Raw genomic sequence first — 21,537 nt, 5'->3', positions numbered from 1 at the left:
ATTGTAGCTTAGATACGTTAGAAAATAACAACAATTTCTTACACAGATGTTTTGTTGAGTTTCAATGCTCCTTATTTTCATATGTGTGTGTGTGTGTGTGTGTGTGTGTGTGTGTGTGTGTGTGTGTGTGTGTGTGTGTGTGTGTGTGTGTGTGTGTGTGTGTGTGGGTTTGCATCGGGGTAACGAGGGGTTAATGTGTGACTCGGCCCTCGGTCCTGCTGTCAGGCTGCCTCCCTCAGTCCTCCAGCTGCTGCTCTCTGGGTGAAAGGACCTGATCTGAAAATGAAAGGATAGAAAGCAAGAAGGGGGGGGGGCTGTAAATAAAGAGGGGGTTTGCAGTGTGTGTGTGTGTGTGTGTGTGTGTGTGTGTGTGTGTGTGTGTGTGTGTGTGTGTGTGTGTGTGTGTGTGTGTGTGTGTGTGTGTGTGTGTGTGTGCGCTCTTGCATGCATGCCCGAGTGTCCTGTCGTTCACCTTTGAGAGGAGGAGTGAGGCGGTATCAGTATTGATAGGACCGGGGTAAGGCTTTGTGTTGGCTGCCATATGCTCCTCTGAGGGTCAACAAAAAGACACACACACACACACACACACACACACACACACACACACACACACACACACACACACACACACACACACACACACACACACACACATCTATAGGTCCTCTTTGAAGTGACGACACTGACCGATGTTATGAGAGGGCTCTTCCTGGTTTCACCCTGCAGCGATGTCAGGGTCTCTAAAGGACGGGGTCACACATGTTAACCTCTATCGCATCTTTTGGGTATCCTCTTCTTGATTGATCTGTGACCATTTCCTGTCAGGGCCAGCATGTCGGAGAACTGAGCCCAAGTTAAGGAATACGTTTACACAACATTTTTTGTCCTTTTGTGGTCTTTTTGTGTCTCTCTAAGTCTCATTGTAGTTGATTTCTACCTGCTAATCAGGATTTTGCATCGCTTAGTGGTTCATTTGTGTCTCTTTGTGGTAATGTTTTGCTTTTTTGGCAATTTATATTACAGGTACAAGTCTACATAGATAGAAAACAGATCAGAATGAAATGATTAGCAAGGATTAAGGATACTCTATCCATCAAGATTGAGCCTAAAACTCTCCTCTATGCTGCCGAAACCAGGGATCGAACCAGGGACCTTTAGATCTTCAGTCTAACGCTCTCCCAACTGAGCTATTTCGGCACAAATTAGCTAACTTCACTCTCTGATACGTCAAACAGAACAAACTTTAGATAAAATGATGAACGTTTCATTCACTGATACTCGGTGGCAGTTTCAGCCAAAACCTAAGGAACGTCTTGAGTTGTAAAATGATTTTTCAGAAAGTATTGAGGTTATGCTCGATGGCAGATGGGTTCACACCTAGCATTTGATTAGCAAATCTCCATTTTTACACTGAAGGTTCAGTATGAGTGAACCTGTATGCTGAACAGCACCAACGCTTCAGCAGCTCTAACCATCGAGGTTCTGCCTAAAACTGTCGTCCTTCTGCCGAAACCAGGGATCGAACCAGGGACCTTTAGAACTTCAGTCTAACGCTCTCCCAACTGAGCTATTTCGGCACAACGATGGCATCATGGTGACCATCATACGGAAAACAAAACAATATTCAGTAAAGACAATAAGGCTTTCAGAGTGTACAACTTTCAACCAATACTAGATTGCTGTTTTGGCTGTGACAGTACAGTACAACAGGTCTAAGGTTAGCTAGCTAGATGAGGTGACAGCTTCAAGCTAGAGTCATCATTAACTCACTCCATAAAGTCACTGTTAAGCTACGGTCTGGTTTTTATGCTGACTCCACAGTAAAGACTTAGTAAAGTACAAAACCGGACACACACTTTTCTTTAGAGAAGTTAGAGGACTGACTCAGGAGAGGGGTTAACTTTGTAGACCACACAAAGCTGATAGATAGCCCAGCAGATTGGTTCAAGTGACCCAGCTGTAAGGTAGGTACCACGTGTTGGAGAAGGAGGACGGTATAATCTGTACATTTCTTTAACTGTCACTGAGAAGGACCCTGCGACTAACCAGCAGCTGGGCGGGACAAAAACTACCCAAGCACCTTGAAATACCGCAATAGAATGACACAGCAGGCTCAAAATAGGAACTGGGTAGATACAAAGTGTGCTGGGTTCACCAATTTAGTTTGACAAGCAATGGTTTACAATGTCACTTTATTTTAGGGGTTCCTTGAAGGCTAGTTGTGTAGATCAAGGCACAAGGCACATTTAAGAGCCTCCTTTGTTACTGAGCCTGTAATCCAGTTTATTTCTTGATTGGACAAACAACCTTTTGTCAGCAGGGCTTTGTTGATCTCAACGCTCTGTTTGCTCAGGTGAACTTATCCAAAGTATCTTGAGAGGGATAATTGCTGCCCTACATCTCTGACAAAAGTCATGGAGAGGGGGGTTATTATGCATTTTATTTAGTGTGTTGGTGTATGACTCAGTGACAGTCAGTTTAAAGGACTCTAAACGCAGAGAAGCAAACACACAGGAATCCCATTTTCAGTCTTACTTAAGGACTGAAATTCCAGGTGAAGATACAAAATAAGAGGGTTGTGTTTACCATGTTCAAGAAATAAAAACCTATCTTCAAAAACTAGAAATGCAACCTTTTCTGAAAGCTCAAAGTTCCTCTATGACATGGATTGTTCTCAATTTAAATAAACGTCTTTAAATGTATCTAAAAATCCTTGTTAATGAGAAACAATGACTGATTACAACAGAGTCTGTCGGTCCAGATGGTCAGCCGTCCTCGAATGACGCCCCCCCCCCCCCCCCCTCTGGTTCACTCACTTTGTTGCAGATCATAAAGCGGACACATTGTTCAGCCACATCTGTCAACTTTAAAACAAACCCACATCCTCTTTGTAAATGTTATGAAGTTGTGTGTGAAAGTAAACACTCCTCACCTGGAACGACCGCTCGGCCCAAACACAAGCAATTCATCCTAATCACGCAATCGGTGATAGATGAGGAGTGTGTCAACACTGAGCCTTGACATGAGGAATTAGGTTAGACAAGAAGCAGGGATCGGAGTGCACTCCTTCAATGGAGCTGTGATTTATGGCGTGTGTGTGTGTATGTGTGTGTGTGACATTGTAAACAGCACTCCACAGTGTGACAATGTAAACATTTCCTCATTCCTGAGATATCCACGGAGCAGCGTTCTACCTTTGAGCTGTCCCACCCAAGGTCATGGCTAAGATGCATGCATGCACATGATCCACTCGCACTTCCTCACCTACCCACCCCACACACACGATTTGACTCCTGCATTCCTGGAAGCCAGTGAGGAGTGTGGATGAAGTTCAGGGAGAGGTGAGGCGTGTGGCTACAGGTAGAGCTGCAGCTTTATCAGGGTGTGACTGACAGCACACACCAACACATCCCACCGTGTCCTGCACAAACAAAATAATAGTCATTTGGCAACATGCACAAAGTTTAGATGCTCGAAATCAAATGAAAAATGTCTTGCTGTTTGCAAAACTTCACAGTAGTGTAAGCATCACCAGTACTACTTTGCATCTCCATGAGAGACAGACTAAGGAGGTAAGTTGTGCTCAAATCACTGCTGCCGAAACCAGGGATCGAACCAGGGACCTTTAGATCTTCAGTCTAACGCTCTCCCAACTGAGCTATTTCGGCTTGTATTAGGTCATGGTTGCCTTCTGGTGGAAAACTATTGGTAACAAACAAAGCTTTTACAGAAAGTACAAACTTCAATTTATACTAGATGGCAGTTGTGCTGTCACTTAGCATGTGGTTAGCATTTCTGCAGATTACATCGTAGTTATGAGCAGCCGATAGAGGAACAAAATCAGAATAACATGATTTTGCAGGTTTAACCTTTGACCTCCAGACACCAAATCAGGCTGCTATGACAAGGAAACTAGTGCCCACAATATATCCTTTGCTGCAAAGCATCTGGAGTTGTGACTGATCCTATATGTCGACCAGACAAAGGCACTTAATCAGACCGCATGTTATACAGGCTCTATCCAAGGAAACTTGTCCCTAAAAACCTCCCCTCAGATGCCGAAACCAGGGATCGAACCAGGGACCTTTAGATCTTCAGTCTAACGCTCTCCCAACTGAGCTATTTCGGCACAAAAGGACACATCATGGTGGCCGTCAGACCGAAAACAATACAGCATTCAGTAAAGACAAAAGCTTTTTCAGAGAGCACAACTTTCAACCAATGCTAGATGGCAGTCGGGCTTTGAATAAGCATCTAACAAAGTAATGGTGAACATGGAGGCTTCAAGATGGAACACAAGAGGAAATAAATGTGTAAATATTCACAATATTAAATGTATGCATGTAAACTAAGTGGGCCTACAATAAAATGCATCCAGCATGTAACATCTAGAGTACAACAAGCCAAAAACCCAATCAAAAAGCTGCCATATATGAAGATGTAATGGCCATTCACACGGGAAGGTAGACGTCTGACTGGATTGTAGTCTTTGAGGGGTCCAAACCATTAAGAACAGTAAGCTCTAATGAAGGGTTGAGAGGTCTGCAGGAACCTGAATGCATGAGGCTGCTGCAGTAAGGATAGTATGGGATGATTAAACAGATTTATCTATGTGGGTTCAATCATGGCTTCCAAGCAGTAAACACAGCAGACAGAAATCCCCCAAACTTCCTGTGGACTTGTTTATGTATTCTGGTTTAGTGCACACCAGTCGTGAAGCGGTCGCCTCCAGCAGTATAGGCAACAAGTTGGAGCAGATTTAATGTGGCCGGACGTCTGCGGTTATTCGTCTCATTGTGACAGGCAGCAGTTTCATGATGAGCATGGAAGCCAAGTCAGTTGGAAAAGCCACAACACTGGAAGGAAACCCAAGAGGTTTCATCTGCATAGACATTAAGTATTTAAGATTGTATGTACTATCCAAATGGCAGTGTCCTACCTTCTTTTTGGGAACCAAACTCTTATTCATAAATAAACAGATGACATATCATAATCTAGATCACAGTTTATTACATTTTATCTGAATAAATCTTCCAAATTATTTCTGGATTAATGATTCGGTTCATAAAATGTCAAAATCGAAAGTGATGTTTTTTAATGTCCTATTTTCTTCAGTCCAAAACACAAAAATAATCACAATTAATGAATTTATTACAACGATAATACAGTAAAATACATTAGTAATAAGTAGTACTGTTTATTATTTATAAATTAAACAGAAAAATTAAGAAAATATCCATATTTGAGAGGCAGAAAAAAACATTTTCTTCCATTTTGCATGAAAAACTGTTAATCGATTGAAGTTGTTTGTGATTATTTTCCTGTTAAACAACTTGACGATTTATATTTGACGCTCTGATTCAAAGCTCTGAGGGTTTATTTAAAGTCAGCACTTACATTCATAACTGTTACCATGTGAAAATACGTAATAGCAGTAGTAATAGGGGAAAGTTACATGTACCACTACAACGTACCCTGTAACTAATAGGCATCTGAAAAGTGGACATTTATCAGTAAAAGACATGAAATGAAAGATCACTTGTTGATGCATTTGGTAGAAGCACTTTTTCATGTACTCATCCTCACAAGGAGTAATCCTTCATAGATCCCGTCCCACTCTTCCCACTACTGTAGCATTTGTATCACTATACTGCCACCACTGGACAGAGAGAGGGTACTGCAGCAGTGGAGGCTGACCATTGCTGCACTTTCCCTTCAGTTAATTTCATCTGTACTGTAAAGTGTTGCCTGTTGTGAGCTCATGTGTGTCTTTATTTAGTCTTTATCTTCAGGCAACTTTCTGGAGTTACTGTCACAGGTCAAAAATATTAATTTGATCAAAATGTTGAGATGTAAAAAGCAATCTTGTATATTTCACATATTGTACTGATCTGGGGGCTGTGTTTTGTGATTCTGCTGCTAATGAAGTTGTCCATTAAAATAACATAAATAATAGTAAAATAAATATTTAATACAATAAAATAAACAACAATAATAAAAGCTTAATGACTTTATAGATAAATATAGAAATAAAAGTATAAAGATGGGCGTCTTTGTATTCGGGTGAACTCGGCTGTGCTCGGCAATACTCGGAGCTTAATGGGCGTACTCGGCTTGTGCTGCGTCTCAACCGGCGGTACAATCGGATGATCCCAGGCGGGCGGAGCTAAGGAGGAGGAAATGCTACAGTTGGCTGGTTTGCTCCAAAGAAAAACCGGCGACGAGCATCCATACCCGGCAGAGTGATCCTCCGCATCCCTGCTTCCAATTCATCTTTACCTAAAACAGCAAACCAAGCCAAATACACCGCATTTCTTTAACGTTAACGCGCCAGCTGCTCATTAAACAAGCGACTCTTGTATGCTGCAGTTTTCTACCGGAGACTAACGGTAAAGATAAACGGGATGGAGACGCAGATACATGTGCCAGTGGGGTCGCCGGTTATTCGTAAAATCCCCATTTTTGTGGACGAACACAACGTGACGGAGGGGGCGATGAAGCTCATTAAAGACCTGAGACCGTCGTGGGACGCGGACCTCGTCAAAACCAAGGTAACGGGATCAGCTAGCTGGTATGCTAGGCTAGTTTAAGACTGACAGGAGGAGGAGGGCCGAGGAGACATTCTACACTGAGTAGGTTTATTCATTTCAACAAACGACACGCCTCTATTTACACCATCTTTATAATCAATGAAGATGAGTATGTGTTTATTTCCGAGGTGGCAAAACAATATATACACGTCTAAGCTAAGCTAGCAAACAGAGGTGGGTTCATTTACACAGTTTTCCTAATGAATGAAGACGTCTTGTGTTTATTTCCGATGGAGTCAAAATAATGTAGACACGTTAGCAAGCAAGATGCTCTCAGAGTTTAGGTTAGCTATGGTTAGCAAACTCCCCCGAGTCAGTGAGTCACCATAAAGCTACCGGTAGTGAGGATTACTCCATTACAGACAGGGGAAGAAGTACTCAGATCTTGTACTTGAGTAAAGTAGAAGTACTCAGATCTTGTACTTGAGTAAAGTAGAAGTACTCAGATCTTGTACTTGAGTAAAGTAGAAGTACTCAGATCTTGTACTTGAGTAAAGTAGAAGTACTCAGGTCTTGAGTAAAAGTAGAAGTACTCAGATTTTGTACTTGAGTAAAAGTAGAAGTACTCAGATCTTGTACTCAGTAAAAGTAGAAGTACTCAGGTCTTGTACTTGAGTAAAAGTAGAAGTACTCAGGTCTTGTACTTGAGTAAAGTCGAAGTACTCAGATCTTGTACTTGAGTAAAGTAGAAGTACTCAGGTCTTGTACTTGAGTAAAGTAGAAGTACTCAGGTCTTGTACTTGAGTAAAGTAGAAGTACTCAGGTCTTGTACTTGAGTAAAGTAGAAGTACCAGAGTGTAGGAATACTCTGTCACAGTAAAAGTATTCTAAATGTTCCTCCAGTGAAAGTAGAAAGTACTCTCCTCTAAATGTACTTAAAGTAGGGACAGTAAAAGTAGTCATTGTCTGATTGGTCCATTTCAGAATAATATCTCTGATATGTTTTATAATGATTGATCATTAAAGTGTTCTCAGAGCTGGTAAAGGTGCAGCTAGTTTGAATGGCTTTGTATACTGCAGGGTAGCTGCTGGATTTACTGCAGGTGAACTACAGTCTGATTTAAGGGCTGATTATATTTACCATCATTCATCCTAATCTGCCTAGCAACTAAAGGGATTAAATACATGTAGTGGAGTAAAAGTACACCATTTACCTCTGAGTTGTAGTGGAGTAGAAGTACAAAGTAACATAACATGGAAATACAGGTACCTCAAAATGGTACACTACTTGATTAAATGTACTTTGTTCATTTCCACGACTGTATTGCAGACAGCTTCATATATGTCCAAAGTACACAACATGTATTACAAAAGCCAGGTGACGGTCAGTACAGTGCCAGAGGCCAGCTGGAGGTGACATGATGGTCAGTTTGCTCAATATCAGAAACAGAATTATTTATTAGTCCCACAGAGGGGACGATTACAAGCCACAGCAAACAGACAGCGCTGATGGAGACAAAACAAAAACAGTATTTAGTAACACGTATTAAACATCTAACATGAAATAATTACACCATTCAAGTAAAAAAGGTAATGGAAACCAGTAGAAAGTAGAAGTAGCTGCAGAATGACAGTTGTAAATACATTGTGTCCTAGTATTTAAGTATATATTGAACAGCTTCGTCGTTACAGATGTTGGGTACTGCAAAACGAATAAGAAGCCAGTAGTATAATTTAAACATTTGCTGAGAAATTCAAAGCAGTCCTACTTTAACTAGTTCACAACTAAGCCCTTATAGTAGGGTGTAACGGTTTTGTAGTAGGCTATGTGATGCAGACAGTTACGTCATGCGTTCACAGTATTTAGGGACATTTTAAAAATAGGATTCCTTTTACTCTTAAAGAAAGAGAGGAGGGTGGTGTCTATAAACTGGAGAGCAAATGTCACAACTGGGTGGGCTGACCTTCTCTAAATGTCAGTTTCCACAAAGTAAGCCAAATCTGGAAAGTGTGTGTCCTGATATGCAGAGGTGGCATTAAAACATTTAGAATGAACAAACAGACCAAAACAGAAGGAAAACATGGAGGTCAAATAACGTACAGACACAAATTAGACGCTTTTTGTTTTGAAGACACAGAAGGTCATTATGGGTGTTTCTTGCTTGGGGCTAAAAGACAATTAGGAAAAGGAGAGGAAGGAACATTAGTCCGGCTCTCAAAGTGAACCAGAAAATCACTTTATGATTTAATTAAACACGGCGTGGGATGACGATACATCTGGGGAAATGCCTCATGGTTTTCCTGTATCCAATGGCAGTTAAACATGGATCAGCAGCTCAATTTAACATCATGGAGGCTATTAGACTGTACACACTTTCATATCAAACACACTTTAAAGTTGCATACTGCTTTATCAGAGTATGTACTGTCCTCGATCAGTCAATACAAAAGCTGAATAGTTAAATTAATAATAATGGGCAATATTTATGGCCGAGAATTTGATTATCTGAACAGTACTCAATGTTATGATCCATTTTGTATCTCTGTTCTACATTTTGAGCTCCAACCAATATGAAACTCACACTTTTTTTTATAAGCTTTCACCACATATTCAGCACACACGCACGCATGCACACACACGCACGCACCGTTTTGGAGATGCAGCGTGTCAAGGAAGGAAATGCATAATTGATTCCTTGTAAAATGATCGAGTGTCTGATGTGTCATGGTCAGGTCAAAGTCTTTTGGATTAGCTCTGACAGCGGGCACGATAACAGCATTTACAGCTGTTGCTCTCTAGTGGCACGGTCTGAACACAGTCACCCCCAACCACGTGTTTACATCTTGCCGGCTGATCTCTCTGGACCTGGCACTCCACCCATTCACACACACCTGCAGCAGGGCATGTGAAAATGTTGACCTCCTCCTCGTTGGCCTTCTCTCCTCGAGCACCACCCAGACAGACCGTTTACCTCACGGGATGAACAAAAACTAATGGAGTACAGCTTCACAACTGACCATAATTCATTAACCAGTCCACAGCAGAACATATTCAATTGAGAGGAAGGGCAGGATGTGCACCAGAGAACCTGCTAGGGCAGAGTGCGATGGGGGGATGCTGACCAAGCACTTAGAGAAATGGCTTGTTGCTAATATGATAATATCAGGTCCACCTTAAAGAGGCCCTATCATGCCTTTTAGGGGTTTTTCCTTTCCTGTAGTGTGTCTTAGGTTTTACTGCATGTAAATGGTCGGCAAAGGCTAAAATCCCTGCCTGAAACTCCTCAATTGGACTTGGGCTTCTATTGGCCAGTGTCCCAGGAGAGACACTACATACTAATACGAACCTGAGACTGACAAAATAGGGCCCCTTTAAGTTAGCCTGATCTTTTGTTGTCCGTAGCTTCTGGGCTAACTCTGTTCACTTCCATTAGCAGGTAGCACGCATGACACATCAGGAACTTGGCTTAGGTCTTGAGGAGTTGAAGTCCCACACACGTGTCTTTTTATTTTATTTCAAAACACTTTTAAGCATTCCCAACCTATGGACAGAGTTATTGTTTTAAATAATTGGTTACACACTTTAGTTTAAACAACATAATGTTGTCTCTCTTTGTCCGCACTTCTTGAGTCTGGCCTGAAACCCCGGGGAGATTAGGGTTAGGGTTAGAAGAAAAAAAATGTGGTTGGGATGGGAAGGATGCTCTGTAGCAGTGGGACCATTGTTTGGATGGAAACGGGAAGCGCTGAGCGTGTTGCAGGGCAGCTCTGTTGACAGAAACACCTGAACCGCCCGGCCACCTGGACAGGAAGACCTTTACTGTAAATACACACCGTCCACCTCCAAACATCCCACACACTCACACCGAGTTCCTGAAAACACCAGAGCGTGCCAAAAGCAACAGAACAGTGTCCTCTTACAACTTTCTCATGCTGAAGACCGCTGATTCATCTCTGCCAAAAACAATCGTCAGAACAAGGATTCATTCATGGAAAAAAACAAAGCGTCAGGAAATATATGGCTGATTGTTTACCTCTGTCTGGGTCCAAGCTTACCGCTGTCTGTCGACGTATTGATCGCCGGTGTTAGCGGTGCTTTGTGTGGCGGGCAGAAGGGATCAGTCATGTGGTAGCAAAGGCGTGTATGCTTGTGTATGTACGGTCATAACAGGGATGCCTGCAGCGCCCATCTTTGTGGTCAGCCGCGTAAGGAATGCCAGATATGTGTGTGAGTGAGCGTCTGGGCGGTGTGTGTGTTGTTATTGTGTTCGCTGCAGTAGACTGATGTTGTCACTCAGACATTCAAGGCCTAGATTTAGACACAAGGCTTTCTGCTTACTCTTCATTTTGTTGTTGAAGTGGGCGTGGTCAAATCTGAACTTGGTTGGAAATCGATAGCCGCGTGTTGGTAGAAGGCTGTCGAAAAGTGTGGCTTGACTAGTGGACTCGCCTACAACCGTGCTAGGTTCAGGACAAAAGGGAACTTTGGATGCTTCTCAAAGTTCTTGTATGTAACCTTCTATATTCAGTGGACCAGCAAACTGTAGGACTTCTTACAGGCGTGCATTTTATTTGTTTGTTTTGCATTTAAGCTAAATGAAATGTACTGTTTGAGAATCAATGGAAATGGATGCCTCTTTATTCGTCACAAATATTGTACACACTCATTTGAACACACTTGGACTTTAAATTCACACAAATGCTGTGATTAGTAATGAAAAACGGGACTAATATCTGAAAAAGCATAATCAAATGAACACTGTACTGTACTCACAGATATGCTTCAAAATAAAACTTAAAAATGTGTGTGAAGCCAAACATATGGTCAGGGTTAATATTTGAATAATTGTGCAGCTCTAGTTGACTCAGATGCAGAAAACATAAGAAAACACAGGCCGATACAGACGCCTATACTCGGGGACGATGCAAATGTGTCAAATTAGAACAAAAAAGCATGCTTCCTGGTTTGGAGTACTTTCCGTTTGCATTGCTAAACCATCCTCAGCTCATGTGACGATTCAAAATGCTGCTGTATGAGACATTCAATATCTCCTGAAGGTCAGAGCAGCATGGTGTCTGTACTGTTGCTCCTGACAGCTGATAGCGTCAGTGAACGCTCAAATTCTCAGATACTGTTTTGGAAAAGCACCACGGCGCTGTGCGGAGAGGTCAGGGGTATTCCTCTGTATCTCTGTGAAAGGTTAAGTGATCTATTGTATCTTCCTCCTCCAGCTCTTCACAGATGGAACCACCAACAAGCTGGTGGGCTGCTACGTGGAGGACAGTCCAGAGGACGTGGTCCTGGTCCGAGTTTACGGGAACAAGACGGAGCTGTTTGTGGACCGGGACAATGAGCTGAAGAGCTTCCAGGTAGGTCGACAAAGTGGCAGTGCTTTCCTGTGAATGAAAACTCTTCAAAAACAACTAATTCTTATGTCTTTCTGTCTTTTCTCTAGGTGCTACATGCTAACGGTTGCGCTCCTCGCCTCTACTGCTCCTTTCTGAATGGCATCTGCTACGAGTTCATGCAAGGGGATGCTCTTGGGACGCAGGATGTCAGGGATCCTTCTTTGCTCAGGTTAGGACATGGGAGACCGTGGGAATACTATATCCTGAGTTATTACACTGTAGCATCACACTTTCAAGATCTATCCTAGGTCTTTACATTCTTCACAAGCCAGATATGCCTCGAATGTAGCTTAGCATGCTAATCCCATGCTGAGTGGGAGGATAGATCATCTGCCACATGATGGGAGGCTGGCGATAGATGGCACTTTATTCTATACTTAATCTGATGACACGGATTATCCTTGGTGGCTTTTATACACTCACACCGGCTCAGTGTGTGATGCTCTTTCCAGGAACTCTGAACAGATTAATGCTGGGTAGTAAATAATGATCTGAAATCTAGCCACCATGATAACCTTATTCATATTTCTATCTGTCCCGTCAGACTGATAGCCGGGGAGATGGCTCGTATCCACGGCATCCACGCACACAACGGCTGCATCCCCAAACCCAACCTCTGGATCAAGATGAGGAAATACTTCTCCCTCGTGGCCACTGAGTTCACCGACCAGGCGTCCAACACCAGGTGAGATCTGGGTTGGTGCTTTCCCTCATGGCTCGGCACACACACACACACACACACACACACACACACACACACACACACACACACACACACACACACACACACACACACACACACACACACACACACACACACACACACACACACACACACACACACACACACACACACACACACACACACACACACTCACTCATCATGATGCAAATAGCTCCTGGAGTGGCCTGATTTGCCTGTCTGAGGTTATGAGTGCAGAGTCTGTTTGCCCTGAGCCTGATATCATCTGAGAGGGGAGTAGTTTCATTAAGTATTATTGCACCAGGAAGTTACCTCGAGTACCGGATGCAGTTGATCTTACAAATGATCCATGAAAGAATAGATAACTGTAGAGGCAGGAAGGGAAAGAATACTCTAAGTAGAAGTAGAAGTGTCTGGTGCTGACCCTTACAAGAATAGACCAGAAGCTTTACAACTACCTGCACTTCTTTTAAACAGACACTTAAAGAGGCCCTGTTGTGCTTTTTCGTGTCGTCCCTTTCTGGCCAGCTGACCAATCAGAGCAGACTGGGCTCTGGTTTCAGACAGAGGGTGAAAAGAGGTGCTGCAGCACAGGCAGTATGAGAAAAATAAAGGTCTTTTTGAACATTAATGTCCCGGTAGAGACACAAAATAGCAGTATGAACCTGAGAAATATGACCCCTTTAACCCCAAATTAAGCTCCAGATGGCTCGGCCCCTGCCTCTGTGTGAATGCTGTTTGCCTTTAAGAGTCATAAAGACTGGTTAAAGTGCTATATAAATGCTGTCCAGTTGAACCTCTAGATAAACACTAATGACCCTTGTGATCTATTTTTTACCACGTAACATCATGCCATGAACACCTGTGAACAGCAGCCATTTCCATAAATCAAGGTTAATAACATTACTACCTAAAGAGGTTGGTATGTTTGAGCTATCAAAGCAATAACAGCTGACCAACAAGTAGATAAAACATCCTAAAACTTATCTAAACAACGTTTGACTCCTGAGCTGATCTTAAAAGGTTGTTTGGAAAAAGAGAAAGGACAACAGATTTCAGTTTGAGGAGGATTCAGTTTACATCCTGGTACCCAGACCGGTCGTTCAGACCCTTTCGTAACGTGTCCAGCTGATATCTCTCTGTTCTGATGGCTTCTAGAAAGTCCAGCATGTCTTTATGTGTAACAATAACAGCCGACTGGATTAGGGAGTCTGAGGCATGCAGAGGCCTGCAGATGTTTGCTCAGCTCCGTGCTTCAGGTCACGTTACTCTCTCTTCCTTGGTTACACAGTCAGCTGCAGCGCCCCGGAGCCGGAGGGCAAACACCTGTTGCTCTGGGGTCTGAAGCCCAAATCAGTAGAGATCTGTGTTAGATATTCAAGTGTGATACACATTTCACTGTCATTATCATCTTTCAGTTACTTAAGTGAGTAAATTACATCTCTAAGCGGTTGACCAATCACAACAGAGCCGGCCAGCTAAACCAATCAGAGCAGACTGGGCTCTGCTGTCAGACAGAGGGTGAGAAGAGGTGCTGCAGAACAGGCAGTATGAGAGAAATAAAGAGCTTTTTGAACATTAAAGCGTGGAGACATGTCCCAGGAGAGGCACAAAGATAACGCAATAGAATATTTAAATGCCAAAAATAATAGTTTATCCAAAGCTACAGAATTATGACGGTAGAGGTGGTTTAGATCAACTTCTCCAGGAAGGGGTTAAACACTCAGGCCACAGGTGAAGGTCTCCAAGGAGAGGGTGGGGGTGTGTGTGTGTTAGTGTGTTGGTTTCACACAGCCTTCTCTCCTAACATCCGCCTCACAGTGGATTACTCCCTCTAAGCCCATTACTGAGGGTCTCTACTCCCTACACTGCTCTCATTGGCTCAGACACTAACTCGCCACCTTACCTCTTTCTCCTTCAGCCAATCATAACACTTCCAGACTGCATCCTGTGACCGGGGCAGTGTGGCTGTATGAGATCAGAGATACCAAATCAAATGTTTGTAATCAGATAAGAAAGGTAATTTCCAAAGGAGACATGGAGGTGTATCCATAGTGACAGCGCAGTACCGCTAGCGTCCACTGGGAGCGTCTCTCTCTGTCACGCCAGTGTCTCATCTGCTTTCACTTTACATGTTCCTACCTTTTGATGATCCTAAACGAGGACACATTTTCCATCCTAAATATCTCTTGCTTCTTCTTTTCTAAGGCCGTGATATTGACATTTCTTCTCATGCATTTCTATAATCCAAAAAGTTATCAAGGTTACATTACTTGCATAGGAAGAACTGTGTGAGAAATCTGACCCCTCTCCCCCTCTCTCCCTCTCTGTCTGTGCAGGATCCAGCAGGAGGTTCCCAGTAAGGCGGTGCTGGAGCAGGAGATGGTGTGGATGAAGGAGCACCTTTCCACTCTGGGCTCCCCCGTGGTGCTCTGCCACAACGACCTGCTCTGCAAGAACATCATCCACAACAGCAAAGAGGGTGAGCACCTCGGGGGGGGGGGGTAGATGCAACAGGCTGCAGAAGCATCACACTCCTGAGACTCGAACAGCTGGTTCCTTACTATACATTTAACATTTTCCATGTCCTCCTCTCATCTTTCAGGTCACGTCCGCTTCATAGACTACGAATACTCCAGCTACAACTACCAGGCCTTCGACATCGGCAACCACTTCAATGAGTTTGCAGGTTAGTCCAACCCCCGTGTGATTACTACGTGTTTCACCCATCCAGTGTGGGTTAATTAACAGCTGTACGTCCGTGTGTGTGTTTGTGTGTGTGTGTGTTCAGGAATGGCCGAGCCGGACTTCGGGCTGTATCCGAGCCGGGAGATGCAGATGGACTGGCTCAGGGTTTACCTGCAGGCCTACAAACAAAAGGAGGAGGTCAGCGAGCGGGAGCTGGAGACGCTCTACGTACAGGTCAACAAGTTTGCTCTGGTGAGGAGACAAAGCAAACACACACACACACACACTCTGTATCTCTCACTCACTGTCTCACGTTGCTTCCCTACTCCACCTGATATCTGATGTGTGTCTCTCTGAAGGCTTCTCACTTCTTCTGGGGCTTCTGGGCGCTCATCCAGGCCAAATACTCCACCATCGACTTTGACTTCCTGGGGTAAGTCGCTCTGTGTGGGAAAGATTTTAGAGCTGTGTGTGCTGAACCAACCCATGTACGATAAATGATGGGCAGACTGTACCAATCATCAAGCATCTGCCAATCAGAGGGTCAGCTGTTTGATCCCACCCCCTGCTGTCATTTCCCTGGGAAAGATACAGAACTAAACCCTAAATTGCTCCCGTATTGAAGTGTGTGTAAGTTTAGACAAGCACATCAGCTGAATAACATGTAATGTAGTGTTAGCTTGCTCATCCAAGCACCCAGGAAGTGCCCTGGACGCTTAGGAAATATTCATAGTGTCCAAACAGCGGGTACTACAACTTCCGTATCAGTCCATGACGTCACCCGACCCTGAAAGACTTTTTCCCATTGACTTACACTGGGAAAGATACGTCTGTAAATCAGTGGATAATTAAAATTTAAACTCCCCCTTTTACAGCCCTTATTAAAATCAGTAGGTCCTTAAAGTTGTAAAATGCACTAAAAGCTGAATCCAGATTTATTCTCTCTCTCCATTCATTCTACTGAGCCGGAGATCGGGGGTGGGGCTTAGGGGGAAACTCAACATGCTCTATTCTCTCGACAGCCAGGCATGAGGGGTAATTTGTGACGTTTTGCTCTCGAGAATCTCAGGCCATTTTGTCTCCATGCGCAAATCAGCAGCTCTCATAGGAATGAACAAAGCGCCGCCTCCAACGCTGCATCCAGCTCTTATTATACACCCATGCTGTGATCTCATGAGAGCATGAGCAGGTGCACGCTTCCCTCTAAGGTTGACGGGTGTTGTTCCGTTCAAGAAAATAGTTCCCACACTGCTTACAACAAGGTCTGGTTATCACCTCGAATAACTGGGCCCTGATTCTTGGAAGAGTGATAACTTTTTATTGATCACCACAATCCGAGCGCTGTATAGTTTCATTGTATTGGAGAGACAACTCACACCAAACCAACCTAGATTGGTCCCAATACTGTGAGAGAAGCATATATTTTTCTATTTTGATGATGGATTGTTACTTTAAGTGCAATCATTTGTAAAAAAACTCGACACCCTTCTCAATTTCTATGAATAATTTAAGTCTCATTTCCCGACCAACAGCTCTGCTGCACTGTGTGTCGGTCAGTTAGCTCGTTTCCAGCGAGCATGTTAGCTTACGTTAGCCTTATTTATTTGTTATCACGGCCAGGATTGCAGTCTTTACGTATGTGGCGTGAATTTTTGGTTCAAACTGACGTGTAATTGGTGCATTTTTTCTGTGTGGGCGGGCCCTAAAAAAAGTTTGATTTACACTCCAGGCTGCATTAACACCACCTCCCTCTCTCTCAGGTACGCGGTGCTACGTTTCAACCAGTACTTTGAGACCAAACCTGCACTGATGGCTCTGCAGATCCCAGAATGAGAGGGCGGGGTGGAGAGCGAAGCAGACAGGAGGCACTTCCTGTAAGGGGCGGGGACTCTTCTTCTCTGTGAGCCAGCTGTCGACGCTGCTTCGTCTACCCGGCGTCCTTTTTCTCTTCTGCAACAAGCACTATTACTCTTGCTCAGACTTAGCTGCGACTTACCTCTCCCCTCGATACGATAACACTTCCATTGTGTGTGTGTGTGTGTGTGTGTGTGTGTGTGTGTGTATGCTTGTGTATGTTTTCTTAATTTATCATGACAGAACCCTCTTCTGGAAGCTGAACAAGGCGCAGAAGTGTGACTTTAGGGTAGACACGACACACTCTCTCTGGGGAAATGTTCCACAGCGCTGGTGATGAAGGTCAGAAGAGGGGCGGGACTGTTCGGATTTTAGTTTGTACGCCTCTCTGTATCCATGGCATTTCACCTGGGGCTCCTCCCGTTTTGCATGTGTGTGGGGCGAAACCATTCCCACTTCTAATCCTTCCTCCTGATGCTCGTAGCTGCAGTGTTTCTCTGCTGCAACACACGTGTCATTCCTCCGATTTTATTATTGTTCTGTTGCAGTTTGAGCGCCTGTCTGTTCCTCTTGTAGTTAGTCCATGCAAGCTACTGCTGCTGCTGCTGCTGCTAGTGTGTGTGTGTGTGTGTCCCTCCTCCCAGACACTGAATGTGTGAACAGCTTCTGGCGGCATCACTATTGTGTTCTAGCAATGGGTGATAGAGAGAGAGTAGCAAAAATGTGCATTATATTTATTTAACGTGGAGACCTTAGTTAACATCTCAGGTGTAACAGTTCTACGCTTTTGCGTTGCCGTGGTTAGCTTAGCTGAGGAGGAGGAGGAGGAGGAGGAGGAGATGGAGACCTGTGTGCGTGTGTTTCTGCCCCTCCTTTTTGACTTTTATGGTTCCAGCAAATCGCTCCATTAAACTTTCCAGACCTGTTGGAAAATCACAACCTTCGTCAGCCTTCCTCTCCTCTCCTCCCTCCTCCCTTTTAAAGCTGCTCAGATGGAAGCATCATAAGTCTCAGCCCCACACCGACACCCGTTCTCATCCCACTCCTGGAGCCACGTTTTCTGACATCATCAGACGTTGCATAAGTTATATCCGGGGGTCTAATCAGGTCTAGCTTACAGAAGGAGGCAGGAATGAGTTATCTATCTGGGGCAGTGCTGCAGTTATGAGATCACCTGTTATTACCTGGATGGAAAAGCATGTCATGTGACACTCCAGATATATAAGCAAGAAAAAAGTAGGTGGTTGATTAAAGCCTTCAGTCTGCTGAGTGGCTCTTTACTCTTCTCCTTTTTTCCATATTCTGGTTCCTCATAGTTTAAGACTATAGTACTACATGGCAACTTCCTTCCTTTTATTCAATTGGCCTTGAATTACAATCTTTACAGGCTTTTAAACGACCCTATATTTCTATATGCGAGGTACCGTGACACTGAGCAGTCTCTCAGTAAGTTTCACCACAAGCACTTTCGTGTCCAGGATGCCTTCATTGACCAATGACTGATCCGATTGGACTGGACTGATAAAGGCAACAGATGATGAATGAATGAATGATGAATGAATCTCATTGAGTTCAAGTGCCCTCTTTGATCCCCAGACCCAGCAGGGGGAGACACTGAGCTCTGACCTTTGTCCCCCTCTGCAGCTCTCATGTAACTGATGGGTTTAATAATTTACCGAGTGAAGCAGCAGCAGCAGAGACACTGACGGATTTCCAGTCAGGACCGTTCACCTGAGAGAGATCACGTTTGTGTTTCAGATGTGACGGTGCTTCTCATCCTGATACGTGGAGATCAGAATCTCCAAAATGTGAATTATTTAACTCATAAATGAGCTACTTAGCGCATGTATGAGATACATAAGAAGGCTACCTGGACATTGTCCTGAAAAACCAGTAGTGCATTCTTCATTTGAGGATACTCAAGAGGCCCCTATCCTAGATTTGCTGAAAAAAGGGCAAACCGTTAGCCTGCCGCTTGAACGCACATTCCTAATAGTAGTAATTCCTCCTTGAGAATAAGGGCATTTGCACTGAATCATTCTCCATGTACTTAACAGAGGTAACTGAAACCAAGTGTAAATCATAGAGCCCTAATTATCATTAATAATAAGGGCAGCTTTATCTACTTGGGAATTTAACCCAACATGCTAGCATACAGTAATGGGTAATGCTAAATGTAGCATTGGACTGAAATCACTTTCTGCTCAGGACTGAGGTACAAATCAGTAAGTTACTCATGTTGGCTCTCGGCTCTCCTTGAGAAGAAAATTGCCGGCCGAAGCACAGAAACAGAAACATGTCTTATGGGACAGGATGAGGGCCGCTTGGATTTCCTTTTTCATCTGACCAAAAGTTGAAGTTGTTGTTCAGGGTTTGTTTGTTTTCCGGATATACAAGTCAGAATTCCAACTTTTATCTCAGAATTTTTACTTTGATCTCAAAATTCTGACTTTTATCTTGAAATTCGAACAATTTTCTCAGAATTCTGACTTTTATTTTTAAAAATACCAACTTTTTTTCTGAAAATTCAGACTTTCTAAATATCCTGACTTTTCTTCTCAAAACTCCAAATTGAATCTAAAGAATTCTCTCTTTAATTTCAAAATACTGACTTTTTTTCTGACTTTTATCTGAGACCTCATAAAATATTTCGCTTGTGGCCCGAATCCTCTTCCGTGCAGTCTCCACCTGTAGAGATTCAGTTACAGGAAGTTCAATTAACTCTATGTTTAGATTAAACACTAAAATAAAGGTTTACACTTTAAACTTTTTTAATTCAAAGACGGGTTTAAATGTTGGTGCAACGCGATTTTAAACCTGGTTTTGTTCAGGTTTAAACACATTATTGTTAGTGCACTCCTAAATCCACAAGTGTTTCAGGTGCATATGTGGATATAACAAAAAGAATCCTTCATAAAATAAGTAAAAGGCGGATCTCTCTTCTAAATGTTCTTAGTAATTTATTTTCTTAACCAAAAGGAGTTAGGGTAAGGTTTTGCACTGTTGACTGCACTTACAATCAATTTGGACATAGTTGTGGCTCTACAGACCATAACAGTTAAAGGAAAATCTGATCATGAAGTATCATTAAGTCATTCCAACCGCTCATTCACAGTTAATCCAAACGAGAAGTCAGAGTGTGTTTAAAGACGTACTACTACTAATCATCTGTACATTCGATGCGTCTTTCTTAATGTTAGAGCTTTTATGTTGTTTTAACAGGGTTTTATTTATTGAGTGAATCTAACTTTGCATTTCTCACCTTGCTTTCTGTTTTCTAGTCATACCCACATGGTTAGCGTCAGAGGGTTTGCATTGCAGTTCACGTGAGAGTTTGTGTGTGATTTGACTAATTTCGAAGAAACACTGTACAGATGACTGATTCTTTTTTCTCTTTGTACGCTGATATTTACTTTTCTGTAAATGCTTTTGAGCGCTGTGTGAAGGGGAGCCGGCGTGTAGCTTGCAGATGTGAAGTTTGTAAATGTGCTCATCCACTGCTAACGGGGAGGGAGGATGTAAATACTGTAAGAAATACTGTGAAAAGCTTACTGTACAGTGATCCTTCACACCTTTAGGAGTGGCAAGATTAAATATTTAACAGTTGTCAGTAAATATTTCCATTAAAATGTATAAAATAATACAAAAACTGTGTGTGTTTTCATTTGTGTGCTTATTGGTACATACAAGTACCAAAATACAACTTTAGTTTCCTCCTTATTTGGCTGTCAGCTGACCTGCTACCTCAGCCTCTTTAGAATGAAGGAAGTAGAAATGTTTGCTGTGGAAAATCCTGACAAAACACACACACACACACACACTCACACTGAATTGTGGTGTTGGTAGGATCCTAATTTGCATATTTAAACAAATATAAACCCTATCAAACATTTCTTTAATCCAAAATGTGTTTTTTTTTATGGATTCAAATGTATATTTACTAAGTTCTACATACTTTTCTGTTGCCTTTGAGTAAGCAAATTAAGATATCAAGATGATGCCTCATTTACTTTTAACAGAACTTAAAACTTGTAATGTAAGAATTAAACTTGGATGGGGTCATATTTAATTTAAATCTTATTGATCAGAAGTATATCTGCTTTTTAATTAGCACAAAACACACAAAGCACTGAAGAATTAACAGCTGCCAATCATGTGAGTGTTTTGCAGGTGTTTGTGTAGTCGGAAGAAGTGGGAAAATTGAAATCTGACCTGATAATTGAGCTATTCATCTTGAACTTATCTTACCTAACAACAGGAAATGCACACGTGTAATAACAGAACTTAACCTTTGATGCATTGAGCTCTGTCGGTTCCAGTGAGACACATGCAGAACACTCTGAACCTGTACTA

The 21,537-nt window shown here is 42.8% G+C and overlaps 1 protein-coding gene and 4 non-coding genes across 6 annotated transcripts; 1 reads left to right on the top strand and 4 right to left on the bottom strand.

Annotated features, from left to right (window-relative positions):
- Positions 1–1,124: 1,124 nt before the first annotated feature.
- trnaf-gaa (transfer RNA phenylalanine (anticodon GAA)) lies at positions 1,125–1,197 on the bottom strand. The gene has a single exon. It is a non-coding gene; the product is annotated as a tRNA-Phe (tRNA).
- A 307-nt stretch (positions 1,198–1,504) lies between these two features.
- On the bottom strand, positions 1,505–1,577 carry trnaf-gaa (transfer RNA phenylalanine (anticodon GAA)). Its single transcript has one exon. It is a non-coding gene; the product is annotated as a tRNA-Phe (tRNA).
- Positions 1,578–3,595: 2,018 nt separating this feature from the next.
- trnaf-gaa (transfer RNA phenylalanine (anticodon GAA)) lies at positions 3,596–3,668 on the bottom strand. The gene has a single exon. It is a non-coding gene; the product is annotated as a tRNA-Phe (tRNA).
- A 388-nt stretch (positions 3,669–4,056) lies between these two features.
- On the bottom strand, positions 4,057–4,129 carry trnaf-gaa (transfer RNA phenylalanine (anticodon GAA)). The gene has a single exon. It is a non-coding gene; the product is annotated as a tRNA-Phe (tRNA).
- A 2,044-nt stretch (positions 4,130–6,173) lies between these two features.
- Positions 6,174–20,826, top strand: etnk2 (ethanolamine kinase 2). 2 transcript variants are annotated; one of them, XM_063910143.1, is made up of 9 exons: positions 6,174–6,551; positions 11,763–11,900; positions 11,987–12,108; positions 12,484–12,624; positions 14,982–15,124; positions 15,248–15,331; positions 15,434–15,582; positions 15,690–15,763; positions 17,091–20,826. In XM_063910143.1, the coding sequence occupies exons 1-9, from the start codon at positions 6,405–6,407 to the stop codon at positions 17,161–17,163; spliced, it is 1,071 nt and encodes a 356-aa protein (XP_063766213.1). In that variant the 5' UTR covers positions 6,174–6,404; the 3' UTR covers positions 17,164–20,826. The 2 variants fall into 2 exon arrangements, with proteins under 2 accessions (XP_063766213.1, XP_063766214.1); XM_063910144.1 differs by lacking the exon at positions 6,174–6,551 and adding an exon at positions 10,963–11,037.
- The last annotated feature ends 711 nt before the right edge of the window (positions 20,827–21,537 follow it).

The sequence above is a fragment of the Eleginops maclovinus genome, chromosome 20 (genome assembly GCF_036324505.1).
Source record: "Eleginops maclovinus isolate JMC-PN-2008 ecotype Puerto Natales chromosome 20, JC_Emac_rtc_rv5, whole genome shotgun sequence".
Taxonomy (NCBI): Eukaryota; Metazoa; Chordata; class Actinopteri; order Perciformes; family Eleginopidae; genus Eleginops; species Eleginops maclovinus.
The sequence above is the reverse complement of the archived record's forward strand: the minus strand, read 5'-3'. Positions and strand labels throughout refer to the sequence as shown.

What these genes read in the sequence shown, in the direction of transcription:
- etnk2 (XM_063910143.1), top strand. Translation starts at nt 6,405, where the DNA reads ATGGAGACGCAGATACATGTGCCAGTGGGGTCGCCGGTTATTCGTAAA. An exon ending in AGGGATCCTTCTTTGCTCAG is followed by an intron (nt 12,109 to 12,483) that starts GTTAGGACATGG and finishes CTGTCCCGTCAG; the next exon opens with ACTGATAGCCGGGGAGATGG. An exon ending in ATCGACTTTGACTTCCTGGG is followed by an intron (nt 15,764 to 17,090) that starts GTAAGTCGCTCT and finishes CCTCTCTCTCAG; the next exon opens with GTACGCGGTGCTACGTTTCA.